At 66.5% G+C, this 15,359-nt stretch overlaps 2 protein-coding genes across 2 annotated transcripts; both read right to left on the bottom strand.

Annotated features, from left to right (window-relative positions):
* Positions 1–1,546: 1,546 nt before the first annotated feature.
* Positions 1,547–3,753, bottom strand: APOF (apolipoprotein F). Its single transcript, XM_024211848.3, has 2 exons — positions 3,703–3,753; positions 1,547–2,749 (listed from the first exon to the last, which is right to left on the bottom strand). Exon 2 carries the CDS (start codon positions 2,713–2,715, stop codon positions 1,576–1,578), a length of 1,140 nt encoding a protein of 379 aa, XP_024067616.2. The 5' UTR covers positions 2,716–2,749; positions 3,703–3,753; the 3' UTR covers positions 1,547–1,575.
* A 1,442-nt stretch (positions 3,754–5,195) lies between these two features.
* TIMELESS (timeless circadian regulator) lies at positions 5,196–15,159 on the bottom strand (the record flags this gene model as incomplete). The annotated part of the gene is made up of 20 exons (XM_026658530.2): positions 5,196–5,399; positions 5,732–5,814; positions 6,140–6,197; positions 6,356–6,539; positions 7,523–7,641; positions 8,047–8,115; positions 8,463–8,667; positions 9,201–9,343; positions 9,510–9,592; positions 9,949–10,072; positions 10,206–10,291; positions 10,702–10,853; positions 11,267–11,468; positions 11,899–12,028; positions 12,319–12,416; positions 12,592–12,743; positions 13,256–13,384; positions 13,761–13,930; positions 14,426–14,529; positions 14,942–15,159. Coding segments are annotated over 20 exons (2,604 nt in total), but the record flags the coding sequence as incomplete, so codon positions are not given.
* Between the last annotated feature and the right edge of the window lie 200 nt (positions 15,160–15,359).

Genomic DNA, 15,359 nt, shown 5'->3' with positions numbered 1-15,359 from the left:
GGGCGGGGCCTAGAGAAGAAGGGGAGGGGGGAGCAGACATGGGGGGGAGGAGCAGGAGAGGGAGGGAGAGAGAAGGGTGGAGGTGGGGGAGTGGGAGAGAGGGGAGCAGGGAGGGGAAGGAGGGGAGAGGTGGGAGCAGGAGGGAGAGAGAAGGGGGGAGGTGGGGGAGCAGGGAGGTGGGAGCGGGAGAGGAGAAGGAGGGGAGGGAGAAGGGGGAACAGGGAGGGGGTGGATGGGGAGGTGGGAGCGGGAGGGAGAGAGAAGGGTGGAGGGGGAAGGAGGGGGAGCGGGAAGGGGGGGAGCAGGGACACCCACAGCCCATGCACTGCACCGGGCCCAGGCACTGAACCAAGGGGACGGGACCTTCCACCGCTTGCCTGGAGCCAGAGTTCACCTGCTCACAGGCGGGGGGACCTGGCAGCCGGCTGCTTTCAAGCCCTGCCCTTGTGTACCTAGCGCTGGTCACCTGTGGATCTCAAAGCACTTGACAAAGGGGCCCAAGTTAGGACCAGAACCCAGGAGTCCTGGCTCCCACAGCCCCTGCCAGCGCTGTAGCAACAAAGAACGTGGCCCCCTCCGAACGGTGGCCCCCTCTGAACATATGTCCGGGCGGGGCCCCTTACAATGCAGAAACTGGAATGCAGTATTTATTTTGCCACTTTTAGGGGCCTCCTTCCTTGCGGGGCCCCCTCCGGCCGGAGGGTACGGAGGGCGCTCGCTACACCTCTGGCCCCTGCTTTCCTGCTGCGCTCACTCCCAGCCCGGAGCCGGGCACAGAACCCAGGAGTCCTGGCTCCGACTGCCCCGCAGTAATGACTAGCCTGCACTTTCCTGGCTGGTAACAAAACCTTGCGAATGCCGAGCTCCATTAGCCAGGACGAGGCCGGGCTGGGCAGGCCACAGGAAGCGATTTGACCCCAGGGTCGTGACCCCATGACTCAAGTTGCAGTGGGGGAGGTCTAGGTTGGATATTCGGAAACACTATTTCACTAGGAGGGTGGTGAAGCGCTGGAATGGGTTCCCTAGGGAGGTGGTGGGATCTCCATCCTTAGAGGTGTTTAAGGCCCGGCTTGACAAAGCCCTGGCTGGGATGGTTTAGTTGGGGTTGGTCCTGGTCCTGCTTTGAGCAGGGGGTTGGACTCGATACCTCCTGAGTCTATGATTCTGGGAGAAATTTGGCCGGCCGGCCCCTTTGAGACCCGCTGATCTTTAGACTCGACTCGTGGCAGCTGGCTGCCCTGGGTCAGGCTAACCCTGGCGGGAGATCACATGCCCATTATCGATTTCAAGCACAGGTGCTCATGCTGAGTTGGCAAGTGGCGGGCGGGGTCCTTCCCTCCTCCCCAGAGCACCCCGCAGGGGGCTGGAAATGGGCCAGAGCGACTCCAGCCCCTGTGCCCACTGCGGCTGAGAGAGCCGGCCACAAGGGCCTGGGCTGAGACCCACCAAACTCGTTGCACGTGGAGGCCCCGGCTGGTCATGCAGCTGGGCTGGCTGTGAGCTAGCTCCCCTCCCCGCCGCTCCCATCATGGACACCAGCACTGGGTTCAAAGAATGGGCAGCGCCCTGCTTTATTCACACCCAGACCGAGGGCGGCACGAAGGAGCCGGCTGTGGTGACGGGGCTGGAGGAGCTCGTGGGCCGGGGGTCGGCCGGCTCCACCTGCCGGAAGTAGCTGATCAGCGACCGCACCCCCAGTTTGACGGCCGGCCTCAGCCCCACGGCTACGCCGACGCCCAAGTTGCCCCCTGCCGTGCCCAAGAGCCCCAGGAGGGCGTCGTAGCTCAGGTCCAGGGCCGCCTCGATGCCCCGCTCCTTGGCCAGCTCCGTGCAGTTCCGGAAGGCGTAGTAGATACTGGTGCCCACGTTGTAGTAAGTGCTGACCACGGGCACCCACTCCAGTATGCCGTGCACCTTCCGCTCCCGCGCGCTGCTGCAGGCCTCTGGGCTCCCGCGCCGCTTCCTCCCTGCCCCGCGGCACCGGTGGAGCCAGGCCTGGACCCCGCGGCCCGGCAGGACGTAGGCGCCGGGCTGTCCGATCACCGAGAAGGAGGTGGTCCCGTTGGAGGTCACGCCGGCACAGGCAGAGCCCAGCCTGTGGCAGGCCACGGCGGCGGCTGGGAAGGTGGTATGGGTGCTGGCCACCGGGCCCAGCAGCAGGGAGCTGTCGATCTGGGCCAGGCCCGAGCAACGCCGGGGGCCCACCCCTGCCAGCTGATCCACATTGAAGAGCAGGGCGGTCCTGCCTCTCTTACCCTGGCTGGGGCTTCCTGGGCGTCCTGCTATCCCCAGCAGCAGCGCGTTGGCATCATCCACCCCCACCACCCCGTAGAGCCGCAGCACCAGCCCCTCGGCCTGCCGGGGGCAGCCAGCCCCTTGGAGGGAGAGGGCTAAGGCCGCGCTGGCGAGGGTCTGGGGCAGCGGCGGGAGCTGGGAGAAACCCTCCAGGGCCTCGGGCAGCAAGTCCTGGCAGGAGACCCCCACCCGTGGGAGCCCCGGCTGGGGAAGCCGCCCCGGGAGGGAGTCGAGCAACACCCTGGCAGCGGCCTGATGGGAGCTGGGCGCGTCGGGAGAAGTGGGGAGGGGGGCAACTTCCATCCCTGGGGGCTTGATGGTCCCAGCAGCGCCTCCCCGTGGGACTGTGGGGGGCAGCCGGTGCCCATGTAGCTCATGGCACAGCAGGAGGAGGCAGAAGCAGAGAAGTGGGTGGTGCATGGTGGGCCGGTCCTTCGGGGGCGCAGCACAGACCCTGCTGAAGAGGAAACGTCACAGACAAGAATCGGGAGCCCCTCCCCGCAGCAGGGGACCCTCCGGCAGGGGACGCCGGCTACTGGCACAACTGGGCTCGAGGGACCAGCCTTTGGCCTCTGGAGTCCGGGGTTCAAATGCACGGTGCCTGGCTGGGAGAGGAGACTGCGGGTCGGGGTGACTGCAGAGCTGTGGAGCGCAGCGTAGCCTAGTGGGAGGCCTGATTTCTATTCCCAGCTCTGCCCGGGCCTGGGCCTCAGTTTCCCCACTGTAAAGCACGTCAGCGGGACGTGCGAGCGAAGAACCAGGCGTCGTTATCCCAGGAGAGCAGGTGGCTGCAGGTTGGGATTGAGGGGCACCAGCCGTCCCTTTGAATCCCCAAAGGGGGCCCATAAGCCAGGGCCCCCGGGAGCCGAGCATGGGGAGGGGGAAGGTTCCCCCAACATATGAGAGTTCAGGCAGCAAAGCAGGTTCTCATTTCCCAGTGTTGCAGCAGCTGCACTAAACTGGGGGCGAGGGGGGTCGGACACCGCACCAGGGTCGAATTCTCCCCCCGCCCCCAGGGAAGAGTGAAGCTGGTGGGCACCAATTTGGCCATTCCCACGGGGCACTGAGCTGCCTGAGATGGGAGAAGAGCAGCAGCCCAGGGCAGGGGGCAAATGCCGCCCCCAGCTCAGCCACATGGGTCCACACAGCTGTGTGTCTGATTGACACAGGCAACTTCGACTCCTACCCCACCATGGGCAAATGGGGCATTCCCCCCCCCCGCCCAGCTCAGTGGCACCGATTTGCACGCCCATAGCAGTTCCCCCCACCCCCCCAATGACAGAGCTGCCCCCTGCCGGTCCCTGCTGGGGTTCGGAGACCAACCCTGGTGCGAAGGCCTCGTGTAAACGTGCAGCGAGAGCAGTGGGGACAAACCACCGAGGCAGGGGGGTTACAGCCTCCGCTCACCTGGGCACAGACGTGATCAGGAGCTCCTGGGTGCCAGGAGGGATGACAGGATGCCTGGTCCAGAGCCTGCCTGCCTGGCCCCTTTTATAGCCTGCCTGGGGGAGGCCCCCAGGCCAGGTGATCCCTTATCAGGCAACTGATTGCAACAGCCTCGGCCCTCCGGTCCCTGCTCCCCGCTCCCAGGGGCCGGCCCGAGAGCCTTCCCCTCTGCAGCCTCCACATGCTCTGTCTCTGCAGTAGGGCCTCAGCGGGGGCTGGCCCCTGGGGATCCCTGGCAGGGCATCCGCTGGGCAGGCAGACACAGGGTAAGGCGGGCACCACGGGCACCGGGGAGCCAAGGCAGTGGCCCTGGGAGGGCAGGGCAGCAGGGGCCAAGGGATCTGGGTGAGGCCGGCCCAGGCGTCGCCCCTGCCCTGGCTGGGTTCAGGCCAGGGTCTCTGTTCATCTTGTTTGTGCAGCTGTTGATTAAAAAAAAGTCAACCCCCACCCCTGCAATGTCACCAGGCTGGGCCAGGGCCCCTCCCAGCTGGGGGGGAGAGAGAAACCAACCTAGGGCCGGGGACACGCTAGGGAGGGAAGATCTGAGCCGGGGTGAGAACAACAGGCCTCCGCTCCCCTCCCACACGTGGAGCAGGAGTCCTGGCACATACACACTCCCCCGTCCCGGCCCCAGCAGCCCTGGCCTGCCCCACACCACTGCAGCAGGGACACAAGAGGGAAGGTTGAGCCCATTTTATTTTGGCCTTTGCCCATTCGTAACATGACAGCAAACAAACCGGGGGTGGGGTGGAGGGGGTGGATGTTAACTCCTGCTGGAAGTCAAACCACAAAGGGGGCTGGGGGATGAGGTATGGGAATGGGGGGGGGGGGAGGAGTTAATGCCCCTCCCTGGCTCGCCCCGGATCTCCTGGGACAGAAGGACCCAGTGCCCACCCAGCAGGGCACGGCTTATCCGGGGCCCAGCCGGGCCCTGGCACAGGGGAGCTGGGCCCTGGCGGGGGTAGGGCAGCTCTAGCTTAGGGCCGGGGTGGGACAGCCTAGGCCCCCTTTTGGCTCAGCCACCCCAGGGGAAGGGCCAAGGACGTCCCCTCCACACATGGGGGCACAGCCCCCAGCCCGCCAGGGAGCACACGGCCCTTTGCGTCCTTTGGGGACCACGACCTTTAACCCTGATGACACCAGCAGCTTGGGGGGGACGGGACGGGGACCACATTGTGGGCGACAAACCTTGGAACCCAGAACCTAATTCAAACCGCGTCACCCCCCCAGGGTGGGGGGGAAGTGACCCCTCTGTGGGGGAAATTACAAGCAAAAGGAACCAGGAAGGGGCAGGGGCTGGCTCCTCAGTGCCCCCCCTCCACGTCTGTGCCCCCTACGGCCTGGCCCCAGCGCTCCCCCCTCCCCCCGGCTGTGCGTGGCAGACAGGCGGCGGGTGGAGGGGAGTGTCTGAAGCAGCTGGTCACACTGAGAGCAGTCTGGAGGAGGGGGGGGGAAGGGGGGGCAAGGCCCAGGCCAAGGCGACGTGCGGGGGGGTCTGGCCAGGCCCCTTTAATCCTCCTCCTCGATCCACAGGCGCTTCCTCCAGCAGGGGGGCCGTGTCCTTTAATCCTCCTCCTCGATCCGCAGGCGCTTCCTCCGGCGGGGGGGCCGTGTCCCCTCCCCGTCCGAGCTGGGGTCCGGCTGGGCTGGCGCCGCAGCTGAAAGGGAGAACAGACGAGGGACCTCAGGGCTGAGTCCCCCACACCCCTCCCAGCTCAGCCCCCTCCACCCCACATTCCCCTCAGGCCGCCACCCCGCACCTCCCTCCAGCTGAGCTCCGCACTTAGCCTGTCAGCACTCCAGAGGCTACTCCTACGCCCCAGAGCAGGGGGCACCTGGGGCCCCACTTGGCTCTGCCCCGGGGGTGCCCCCGGACGGCAGCTGCCACCAGTGCCCATCCCCTGTGAGTGTGTGGGGGGGGGGGCAGGGCGGCTCTTGCACCCAGGGCCAGGCAGGCTGCAGGGAAGGGCAGAGGGAGGCGCTCGGAGACCTCGGCTTTCGGGGTCCTCGTCGTCCTCGCTGTGGATCACACGGCTCCGCTTAGGGCCCAGCTGCGACTGGACAGGAGGGTCCCTGCAATGACGAGGGAAGGGATTAGGGGCAACCCCGGCACCCCCGACCCCCAGCTCCCCGCCCCAGCCCAGCCCCTTATGAACACTAGACCTCAACCCCGCTGGATGGGACATCATTACCTGTTAGAGATGGGGGAACTGAGGCACGGAGCGGCAGGGACTTCCCAAGGCAGAAGGGAGTCAAAGGCAGGAGTCCTGGCTCCCAGTCCCACCTCGCTCCAACCCACCAGGCCCCAACCCCCCTCCCAGAACCAGGGACAGAACCCAGGAGTCCTGTGTGGGCACAGAGCCTGGGTGGGGGCGGGGTTACCACCCCTGACTCTCACCTCTCCAGATCAGACCCTGAGGACGCTGGTGGCTGCTCCGGGCCAGGTGTTTCCTCCTCTGAAATGGAACAAGAAAGTGAAAGCATTGGTGCGTGTGTGTGCGCGTGTGTGTGTGTGCGCGCGCAACACAACAGTCCCCCCACCCCCACCCCACTGCTCAGCCTGTCCCCTGCCTCCTGGGGCAGCCTCCCAGGCCAACACCCACCCATCGCTCACCTGGCACGGCTGGGGCCCCTCTCTTCCTCCGGGCCAGCCGCAAGGTCTGGGCTCTCTGCTCCGGGCCGGCGTCCGGCCCCCACGGGGAGCCTTCCTCCCCCTCAGGCTCCTCCTGGGCGACGGAGGCAGCCGCGCGCCGGAGCTGTTCGGGGCTCAGCTTGGCCGGGATGCGCCAGAAGGATTCCTGCGGGGGGGGACGGGGGGGGGGGGGGGCCCGGGGGTGTTGGGCCGCGCAACCGCGGAGGGGGGCCCCCCCCGGGGGGGGGGGTCCCCGGGGGATGGGCCCCCCCCCCCGAAATCATCCTTTCCCCTCCGCCCCAGGGCACATACCAGCCACCCTCACAATGCAGAGAGAGAGAGAGAGAGTGAGTGTGTGTGTGTGAGAGAGAGAGACAGAGAGTGTGTGTGTGTGTGGGGGGATGTGACGAAGTGGGAATGTTCTCAATGTTTTCTCTGAGTACTGTGTGGGTGCCTCAGTTTCCCCTATGCATTTCTTAAGTATCTTGGTGGTGGAATAAGGGTGTGTGATTGTTGCAGAGCCCTAGAGGGCCAGTGTGATGCTGTCTGCACAGAGAATGGCCGACACCCTGTCTCCTGGCAACTGATGGCCTGGGGCCCTCCCCTGCAAAGGTGCCAACTGAAGGTGTTGGAGAACAAAGGGATCAGGTGGCCTCCTGGCCGGGAAAGAGACAAAGGCCAGAGGAGGGGCTGGAGAGTTTCAGTTTGGAGCTGGCTGGGGAAATGAAGGGGGCCCAGACGGGGAAATGAAGGGGGCCCAGACGGGGCTCTGGCCTCTCTGGCCCCCCAAGATGGACCTGACTGAGGGGTCCTGTTTCTGTACCTACAAGCTCTGTTTGGACTGTGTTCCTGTCATCTAATAACCCTTCTGTGTTACCGTCTGGCTGAGAGTCAGGTCTGGCTGTGGAGTTGGGGGGCAGGGCCCTCTGGCTGCCCCAGGAGCCCGCCGGTGCAGACTCGCTGTGGGAAGTGCACGGAGGGGCAGGGGATGCTGAATGCTCCGAGATCAGACCCAGGAAGTCAAAGCTATGGAAGCGTCTTGCCCTGGAGCCAGTCTGCTCCGAGAGAGGAGGCTCCCCAGAGTCCTGACTGGCTTTGTAGGGAGCAGTTCCCGAGCGTCCCCCAGTGACTCTGACAGGGGGTAATTACCTGCTCGTTAGCTGGGGCCCGAACCCCGACCTTCCGCAGCATCTTCTGGAACCCCTGGTTCTCCATGGCATCCTCATTCTCCTCCAAGAGCGGCACCAAGGGCACGGGCTGAGCGGTGCCTGGGGACAGGGGGCACCGTGAGGATGAACCCGCCCCGCGCATGGGGGAGAGGGGGGTTCGGGCTACAGCCGGGGGATCCTTCGAAACCGGGAAACGCCAGGTCGGGGTGCTAGTGCCGGGGGGCTCACGTGGGCGCAGCGCAGGGGAGAGAGGCACATGGATCCCCTCCCGATGCCCCTGGCTGGCCCCAAGGAGCATCTCACCCCAGCCGGTATTGGGGTGCCCCCATTTGCCCCAGGAGGGAACAGATCCCATTCACGAGCCATCCCCCCGGGACCTTCCCTGCGGCACTGCCGATGTCGGGAGCCCGGGGAGAAGCCGCCAGCATCTCCCGAGCGCGGCAGGGCCATGCCCGGCGCCAGCCGCCCTCCCAGCACCGATCCTGCCCCCCCCCGGGTACTAACCATCTTCCTCCCGGTCCTCGGCCGCTCGGTTCAGGCAGTTCTGAAGCCACAGCAAGGAGCCAGCCAGGCCTGCGGGCACAAGGAAGAGCGGAGGTGAGAGATGGCCCCAGGAACACTCCGAGCTGGAGACTCACAAGCCAGGGATCCCAACGGGCAGTGGCCCCTTTAAGGAGCCATGGGGCTGCACTCTCTGGGGTTGGGGGGGGGGGCAGTGCGGGCACAGGCCTTAACCTCTGTGTGTCTGGGCCAAGGAGCCGAGGCAGCCGGCATTCGCTGCCCCCCATCCCACCCCCAACAGAGGCCCAGTGGCCCCCAGCCAAGCAGCAGCCCGCATGCCCCACCCAACAGCTCCCCAGGCCAGCAGGAGGCGCTCACGGGTGCACCGCCGCCACTGGGGGAGCCAGCGTGCTCCTCACCTCCCTGCCTCAGGCGGCGCGCCAGGCCCTGCACGTCCTGCTCCAGCACCAGCTGGTTCTTGCTGCCCTGCTCCTGGCGCTCCTCTGCGGCCCTGTCACCTGCGCCCCCTTCCTCCCAGGCCTCCTCCTCGCTGTCGCTCTCCTCCTCTTCCTCCTCTGCAGAGTCCTCCCGGCCAGCCGCACCCCACGGGGATCTGTCCTCGCTCTGGAAGGGATGGGAGCGACGGTAAAGTCATATGCCAAGGGTGGGGGGGTCCTGCCCAGGCTCCATTGGGGGGAGAAGGGGGGAGCTGGGTAAGAGAGGGTGCCTAGCCCAGACTCATAGCTGCATTTGATCATAAAGGAGTAGGGTCCAGTGGGCTCGAGCCGGAGGGGGGGCAGCATTGGGAGCTAGGACTCCTGGGTTCTATCCATCAACATGTGAGTCATGGCCCCCCCATGCCTCAGTTTCCCCATGCGTACAATTCGGGACAGGGCATGGCTGGGGGTGGATCAGGGTCTATAAAGTGCTTGGGGACCCTCCAGAGACGCCGGCGAAGGCAACCGCACCCATTTGGGAAGGGATCCCCAGGACAGGGGGGGCGCCTTCAGAGCCCCCCCATAGGCCTCAGCCCCACGGAAACACATCCCACACAAACGGGGGGAAATTACCCTCTGACCATCCCTCCCAGCAGGGGCAATGGGGGTGTGCCCCCGACAGCAGGGGGGACACCCCCCCACACACACACAGTGCCGTACCATGCCAGGCAGGCCGGGCTTCCTCTTGCGTTTCTTGTACAGCTCCTTGCGCTCTGCCACCAGCCCCAGGCTTAGCAGCTTCTCCACGACGCGGGCTTTGGAGCGCTTGGCCGTGAGGTGCTTCATGATGTTACCCAGAATATCTGCCGGGGGGCAGAGAGATTCTGCATCAGGCTGGAGAGCCCCTTCATTACACTGGGCGCAGGGATACGAGGGGGTGAGGAGGTTAATGAGTCCCAGCTGATCAGAGACCCCCCCCTCAATCAATCTGCTCCCGCCCCGTTCTGCCCCCCGGGGTCCCCTGCTTACCGTCTGCGCCCTGGAACTCCTCGAAGAGCCGCTGCAGCTCCAGCTCCTGCTCCTCCGTCCACAGCACGAGGCGCGTCCCCTTCCTGGGCCAGAACACGGGCATTCAGGGGCAGGAGGGACGCCCAGCACCCACGCCCCCCAACCACGGATTGCATCACGCTGGGATGGGAGGGACTCCCCCATGGTCACAGCGTATCAGTGACACAGCCGAGAATAGAACCCAGGAGTCCTGGCTCCTAGTCCCCTCACCCCAGTGCCCACCTCCCTCTGGATACCCCCCGCCCCCCATGCAGAGAGCAGGGGATTTACTGTCCCTGCCACGCAGAGTCCCCAGTGCACGGACGCTGGGTTCTTTTCACTTTGTGGCCGGCTCGGGGCTCCCCCTTGGCCCCCCCCAGCCCCTGCCGTTCAGCTCCCGAGAGGCCCAGGGGGCACCCACCTCTCCCGCGGGAAATCCCTCGCGCTCTCGGCCAGCCCCAGCCGCACCAGCTGCTTGACGACCTGCTTCCGGGTCCGGCTGGGAGCCCGCAGGTGTGCGAGGATGCTGCCGACGACGTCCGCACCTGGGGAGAGGCCAGGGCACGGTTACAAAAAACGCCTCCACTCCCCTCTCAGAGCTGGGACAGAACCCAGGAGTCCTGGGCAGCTCCCCCGAACCCAGACGCCCCAGCGGGTCATTAACAAGACGGCTGGTACCTTCCACTCCCTTGTATTTCAGGTACAGCTCCCGCAGCTCCTCCTCCTCCTGCGGAGTCCACTTGGGGGCCCTCTGGGCACCAGAGCTGGGGGAAGCAGAGACCCGGTGAGGTGCTACTGGAGTCGGAGACCCTCCCCTCCCCGGCTGGGACCCTGGGGCTCTAGCCGCCTGCAGCACGTGGGGTGGGGAGGAGGGACGCCCTGCCCTAGGGTCACCGTCCTTAAATGGGGTGCCAATGTCCCTCCCCTGAGAACCACCCCCGTGCACAGGGCCTCCTGGGGATCGTGTGCAGCTGGTGTCAGGGCGCTGCCCCTGCCCTAGCAAAGCGGGCACTGCACCAGGGGAAGCAGAGCAGAAGCGAGAGCAGCCCCAAGGCTGCTCTAAGTAGTAGCAAGCAGGGCCAAGAATACGGGTAACACAGAGAGGACTTAGACGCTTCACCCCCACCCCATCCCAGGGCCTCCTTCAAGCTGGCAGCCTTCAGCCCAGACTCACCCCTCTCCTTCCTGCAGTGAGCTGTAGCCCTCCGTCATCTCTCGCACGGTGGCCGTGCTCTTCCAGAACAGCAACTCCACATAGACCTTCTTGTTGGTGGCTGCCAGGGCAAAGAACTTGCCCAGGACGTACTTGGCAAAGGTCACCAGCTCCTGGGAAGGCAGGGGGTGGGGTGGGGTGTTTAGAGGCCTCACGGCGCCATAAACACCCCCCTTTCCCCAGCACCAAACTGGGAACCTTTCTGAACTGAACGCATGGGCCTGGACCGCTTGAGCCAACAGAGCAGCTCCATTGGAGGCAGCAGTAGCAGGGCTGTTATCTCCGTAGCTGGAGCGTAATGGGCTAGCACAGTGCAAGTGCAGAGGGGAGAGGAAGATTATGCATGGCATCATGGGTATTCTCTGCTTCCCTGGGCCTGCAGGGAGCGGGGCTTAGCTTAGGGGAGCGTGGAGGTTCGAGGCCCCTCTCCCCGGCATTGGCCGTTCCCTGCTGGCGGGTTGGTGACGCAGGCGTAGCCTGGTGAAGGGCGGGCCCTGCCTGGGGCGGCTCCCCAGGGGCCCCTCACCTTGTAGGCGGAGGCCGAGGGGTCGCTGAGCAGGCGGTTGAAGATGCAGAAGACGGAGAGCTGGAAGAGCAGCGCCTCCATCTTGAGGTCGTAGGCAATGCGATGCAGCATCTTGGCCACGCAGTGGTTGGTGTGGGCGCTGTTCTGCCGGTAGCCCCGGAGCAGCAGGACGTAGGCCTTGACCACACTGGCGCTGGCAAACCTGGCCCCCACCAGCCCCCAATACACAGGTGAGTGAGCAAAGGATCATGGGACAGCTCAGCCGAGGGACGGGGCCCCTTCCCCAGCCCCCTCCCCCCCAGCTTAGCTTCCAAGAGGCAAGGATCAGCCTCCCTGTACCCAATGGGGAAACCGAGGCACAGAGCAGGCAAACGACTTGCTCAAAGCCACACAGAGCCAGGAATAGAACCCAGGAGTCCTGCCTGCCCCCCAAGTCCCTCCACATGCCCAAGAGTCACCCCACAGGGTGACAGCGCCTGCCAGCCGGAGACGTTCTGCCCAGCCCAGGGGCTCAGTGCACCCAGCGTTAGGATCCAGGGACCTCGACCTTCATGGCCCAGCTGGCCTCCTGGAGAGAGCGTGTCCCAGCCCTGCTGCCCTGACCCGACCTCCCACCGGCGCGTCCCACTCACCGTTTCAGATAATCCAGGAAGTTGAACTCTTTTTCCGACACCTGGACAGACGCCAGTTCTTCCTCCACCTCCTCTTCCTCCTCCTCCTCCTCCTCCTCCCCCGGCTCCTCGACCTCGGGCGCCGCTTGCCCTGCGATGTCCAGACACCCCGGGATGACGGGGACGCGGCACCACCAGGGAGTCGACGGCAGCACACACCGCCGGCTCCTTACCCCGAGGCTGCCCGCCCAGCACCACCCCGCGGCGGGGCCTGCCCACGCCCAGCCCGGGCACTCTGGGGTTAACAGGGCTCCCAGCTGTGTGTGGGGGGGTGAATGGCTGGACTGAGCCAGTCTGGAGCAGTCAGGCTTTGTGGGGGGGGGGGGCAGCACTGGGGTGATGGGAGAGGACCCCCCTCCATCCTCTGGCAAGGATACTCACGAGGAAGAGAAGCGAAGAGAATCTGTCTCAGCAGCTGGATCTCCTCGTCCAGGGCCGCCTGCGGGGAGCCGAACACGTCCTGTTCGGGCCACACCTCCCTGGGAAGGGGACGCAGACAGATCGGGCCGGGGTGCTGGGGAAGTGAGAGGCCCCCGCGCGACCCGTCGGCCGGGGGTCCCCCAGGCCAGGGCAAGGGGTCCCCGCCGCCCCCCCAGCACCGACGGCGGGTGGGCGCATCGCCCTGGTGACCCCCAGCGGGGCCGGCGGCAGTACCTGGCGGAGCGGAGCAGGGTCAGGGCGGCCGGCGCCCGGCGGCCCAGCAGGTTGTCCTGGATGCGCACCATGGCCTCCGCTCGCTGCTCCTCCACCGGGGTCTCCGAGGCAGCGTCGAAGGGGACCACGTCTTCCGGGAGGGGCTCAGCCCCCTGGCAGGGAAGTGGGGGGCGGGGGAGAGGCTGGGGTGACTCAGTGCCTGGCAGGGAGGGACCAGATCCAGCCCTGCCCACAGAGGTACCACAGAACAGCACCATGTCCCATTGGGGGGCTGGCCCCAGGCAGGGGGGCACCAGCCCACTAAGCCCAGACCCCACAGAATGCCACCTGCCTCCACTGAACCAGGCCCCCCACCCCTGGTGGGCTCAGCCCCCCAGAGCAGCACTCCCCACCCCCCATGGATTCAGCCCACCTTGGCCCCTGAGGACGGGCGCCTGTCCTGCCCCCCAACACTATGGGGATGCAGCTGCACTTTCACGGTTGCCCCAGATGCCCACACCGGGGGGGCCCCCACAGACTCCCCTGCCACCTAGCGTGGCCCACAAGGGGCGTGGCCTGTGCATGCGACAAGGCCACGCCCCCGGTGATGCCCACGCTGGGCCGGATCCCCCAGGGCAGCCCCGACCCAGACCCCGCAGGGACCCCAGGCGCTGCCCCCTCCTACCTGGGCGCAGGCGCCGAGCTGCTCCGCCAGGCTGGGCCACAGCTCCTCCAGCTCCTGGGGGGCGCGGGGCTGTGCGGGGGGCGCCGCCCGGCTGGCCCGGGGCTGCTTCTTCCTCCTCACCCTTTTGCTCTGCAAGGAGGAGATGGTGCAGTGAGAGGCCCCCGCAATGCTCCCCCTGTACGGCTGGCAGACCCCAGGACCGAACCCCCTGCCCCAAGGCACACAGGAAGCCGAGCTTCTGGCGCCCCCTGCCGGCCACTAGGAGTGACTGTCAGGTAAGGGAGAGCTGGCCACAGCTGGGGGGGCCGTGGGCCAAACCAGGGGCCAGCCCCGCTCCCCCTGTACCCACCCGGGGGTGGGGGGGAAGAGAGGGGTTAGCATGGCCCTGGGTCAGATCAGTGGTGCCTCCCCCTGTCCAAGGGGGGCAAATAAGCAGGTGCCCCCCCCAGACACAACCCCCCCCGAAGCACCTCCCCCCAGCCCAGCCCGCCCCCTCCCCAGCTACCTGCACCACCAGGTTGTTCCTGCCTCGGCAGAAGGCCTCCAGCATCTTGAGGAAGAGGTGGGTGGTCTCCACCAGGTCCCGCAGGAAGCAGCGGGGCTGGCGGCTCTCCTCGAACTTGCGGAAGAGAGCGAGGAAGAGCTCCCGGTACTCCATCAGGTAGAAGATGTTATCTGGGGGGGGGGGGGGGGGGCGGGGCCCAGGGGGGGGGGGGGAGCGAGCGCCCTGGCCTGGCCAGGGGGCAGCGCCCACCAGGCAAAGGGGCTGACACAGGACTGGTGGGGCTGGGCAGCCTAGGGGAATGAGGTGGGGGGGGGGCTTTTCCCTCTAGAGGGTGCTGGCCCCGATCTGGCTGCAGGGCAGGGGACTGGCTGGTTTGGGGAAAGGGGGTAGGAGATGGGGCACCAGGCCTTTCTCCTCTAGGGGGTGCCAGCTCCCATCCGGCCCCAGGGTGGGGACTGGCTGGCTCAGGGCGGTGGGGAATGGGACCTCCCCCTTCAAGGGGGAGCTGGCCCCGATCGAGCCCCAGGGCAGCCATGACCATGTCACCCTATGACATAGCTGGGGGGTCCAGTACCAAGGGGCTGGGAGCCCCAGTTAAGAGCAACCCCCTCCCCCCAACTGGCTCCAAGGGGTGGGGGTGGGGACTGGCCCGGGGGTGCACTCACTCTTAATGATCTTGCTGCATTCCCGCACGGCCTCGTCCGGGGAGCGATCCATCTCCTGCACCGTGGTCAGCAGCTCCCGGTAGGCCTTCAGGGCCAGGTGCATTCTGGGCACGGAGCAGAGGCTGGTCAGGAGAGTACCCCCCCTTGGGCAGCCGCTCTTGGCACCTAGCTCAGGTGTGTGTGTGGGGGGGGGCGGGACACGGCCTCCCTGGCCCCCCAGGGGAGGGTAAGGTGGCAGGTGACAGGCAGAGGGTGAAGGGAGTCAACCGAGGACTCCTGGAGTTGAGAACTGGGGAAAGAACCCAGGCATCCTGGCTTCTAGCTCCACCTCCTTCTCTAAGTCACTAGACACCCCCCCCTCCCCTCCCCGAACGAGGGATAGAACCCAGGAGTCCTGGCTCCCGGCCCCCCAGCTCTAACCACTAAGCCGCACTCCCTCCCTGCACTGGGCCGTTCCGGTCCCATTCTGCGCCCCCCCAGGCCCGGTGGAGAGGGGCAGCCGGGCGCCCTGCTCACCGCCTGGCCCACGACGTGGCCTCCTTCTTGTCCAGGAGCATGGCCTCGTAGTAGGCGGTGAGGTTCTGCTCGATGAAGTGGAAGGCGCGGACGCTGACCGTCTCGGACACCAGCTCGGGCCGGAAGCGCCGGCCGCGGTTGAAGGCCATGAAGAAGGCCATGGCCCACAGGTAGTAGGTCTCGTCATGCTGCTGGCTTTTCTCCCGGAGCAGCTGGTCCTGGGGAGCGCATACTGGTTGGGGGGGGCAGGGGGGACCCTCCTGCCCAGCCCCCACCCCCGAGACCCTCCCATGCTGCTCCAGGGGCACTGACGGGATTGGAGCTAGTGATGCTGAATAGCCAACCCCTCAGCTGCCCCCCACCCCAACGCCCCCTGCATCACTGCCCCCCAGAAGGCAGGGGAAGCTGCCCAGCTGGG

The sequence above is a fragment of the Terrapene carolina genome, unplaced genomic scaffold, assembly GCF_002925995.2.
Source record: "Terrapene carolina triunguis isolate 2854851 unplaced genomic scaffold, T_m_triunguis-2.0 Scaffold456, whole genome shotgun sequence".
NCBI lineage: Eukaryota > Metazoa > Chordata > Testudines > Emydidae > Terrapene > Terrapene triunguis.
The sequence above is the reverse complement of the archived record's forward strand: the minus strand, read 5'-3'. Positions and strand labels throughout refer to the sequence as shown.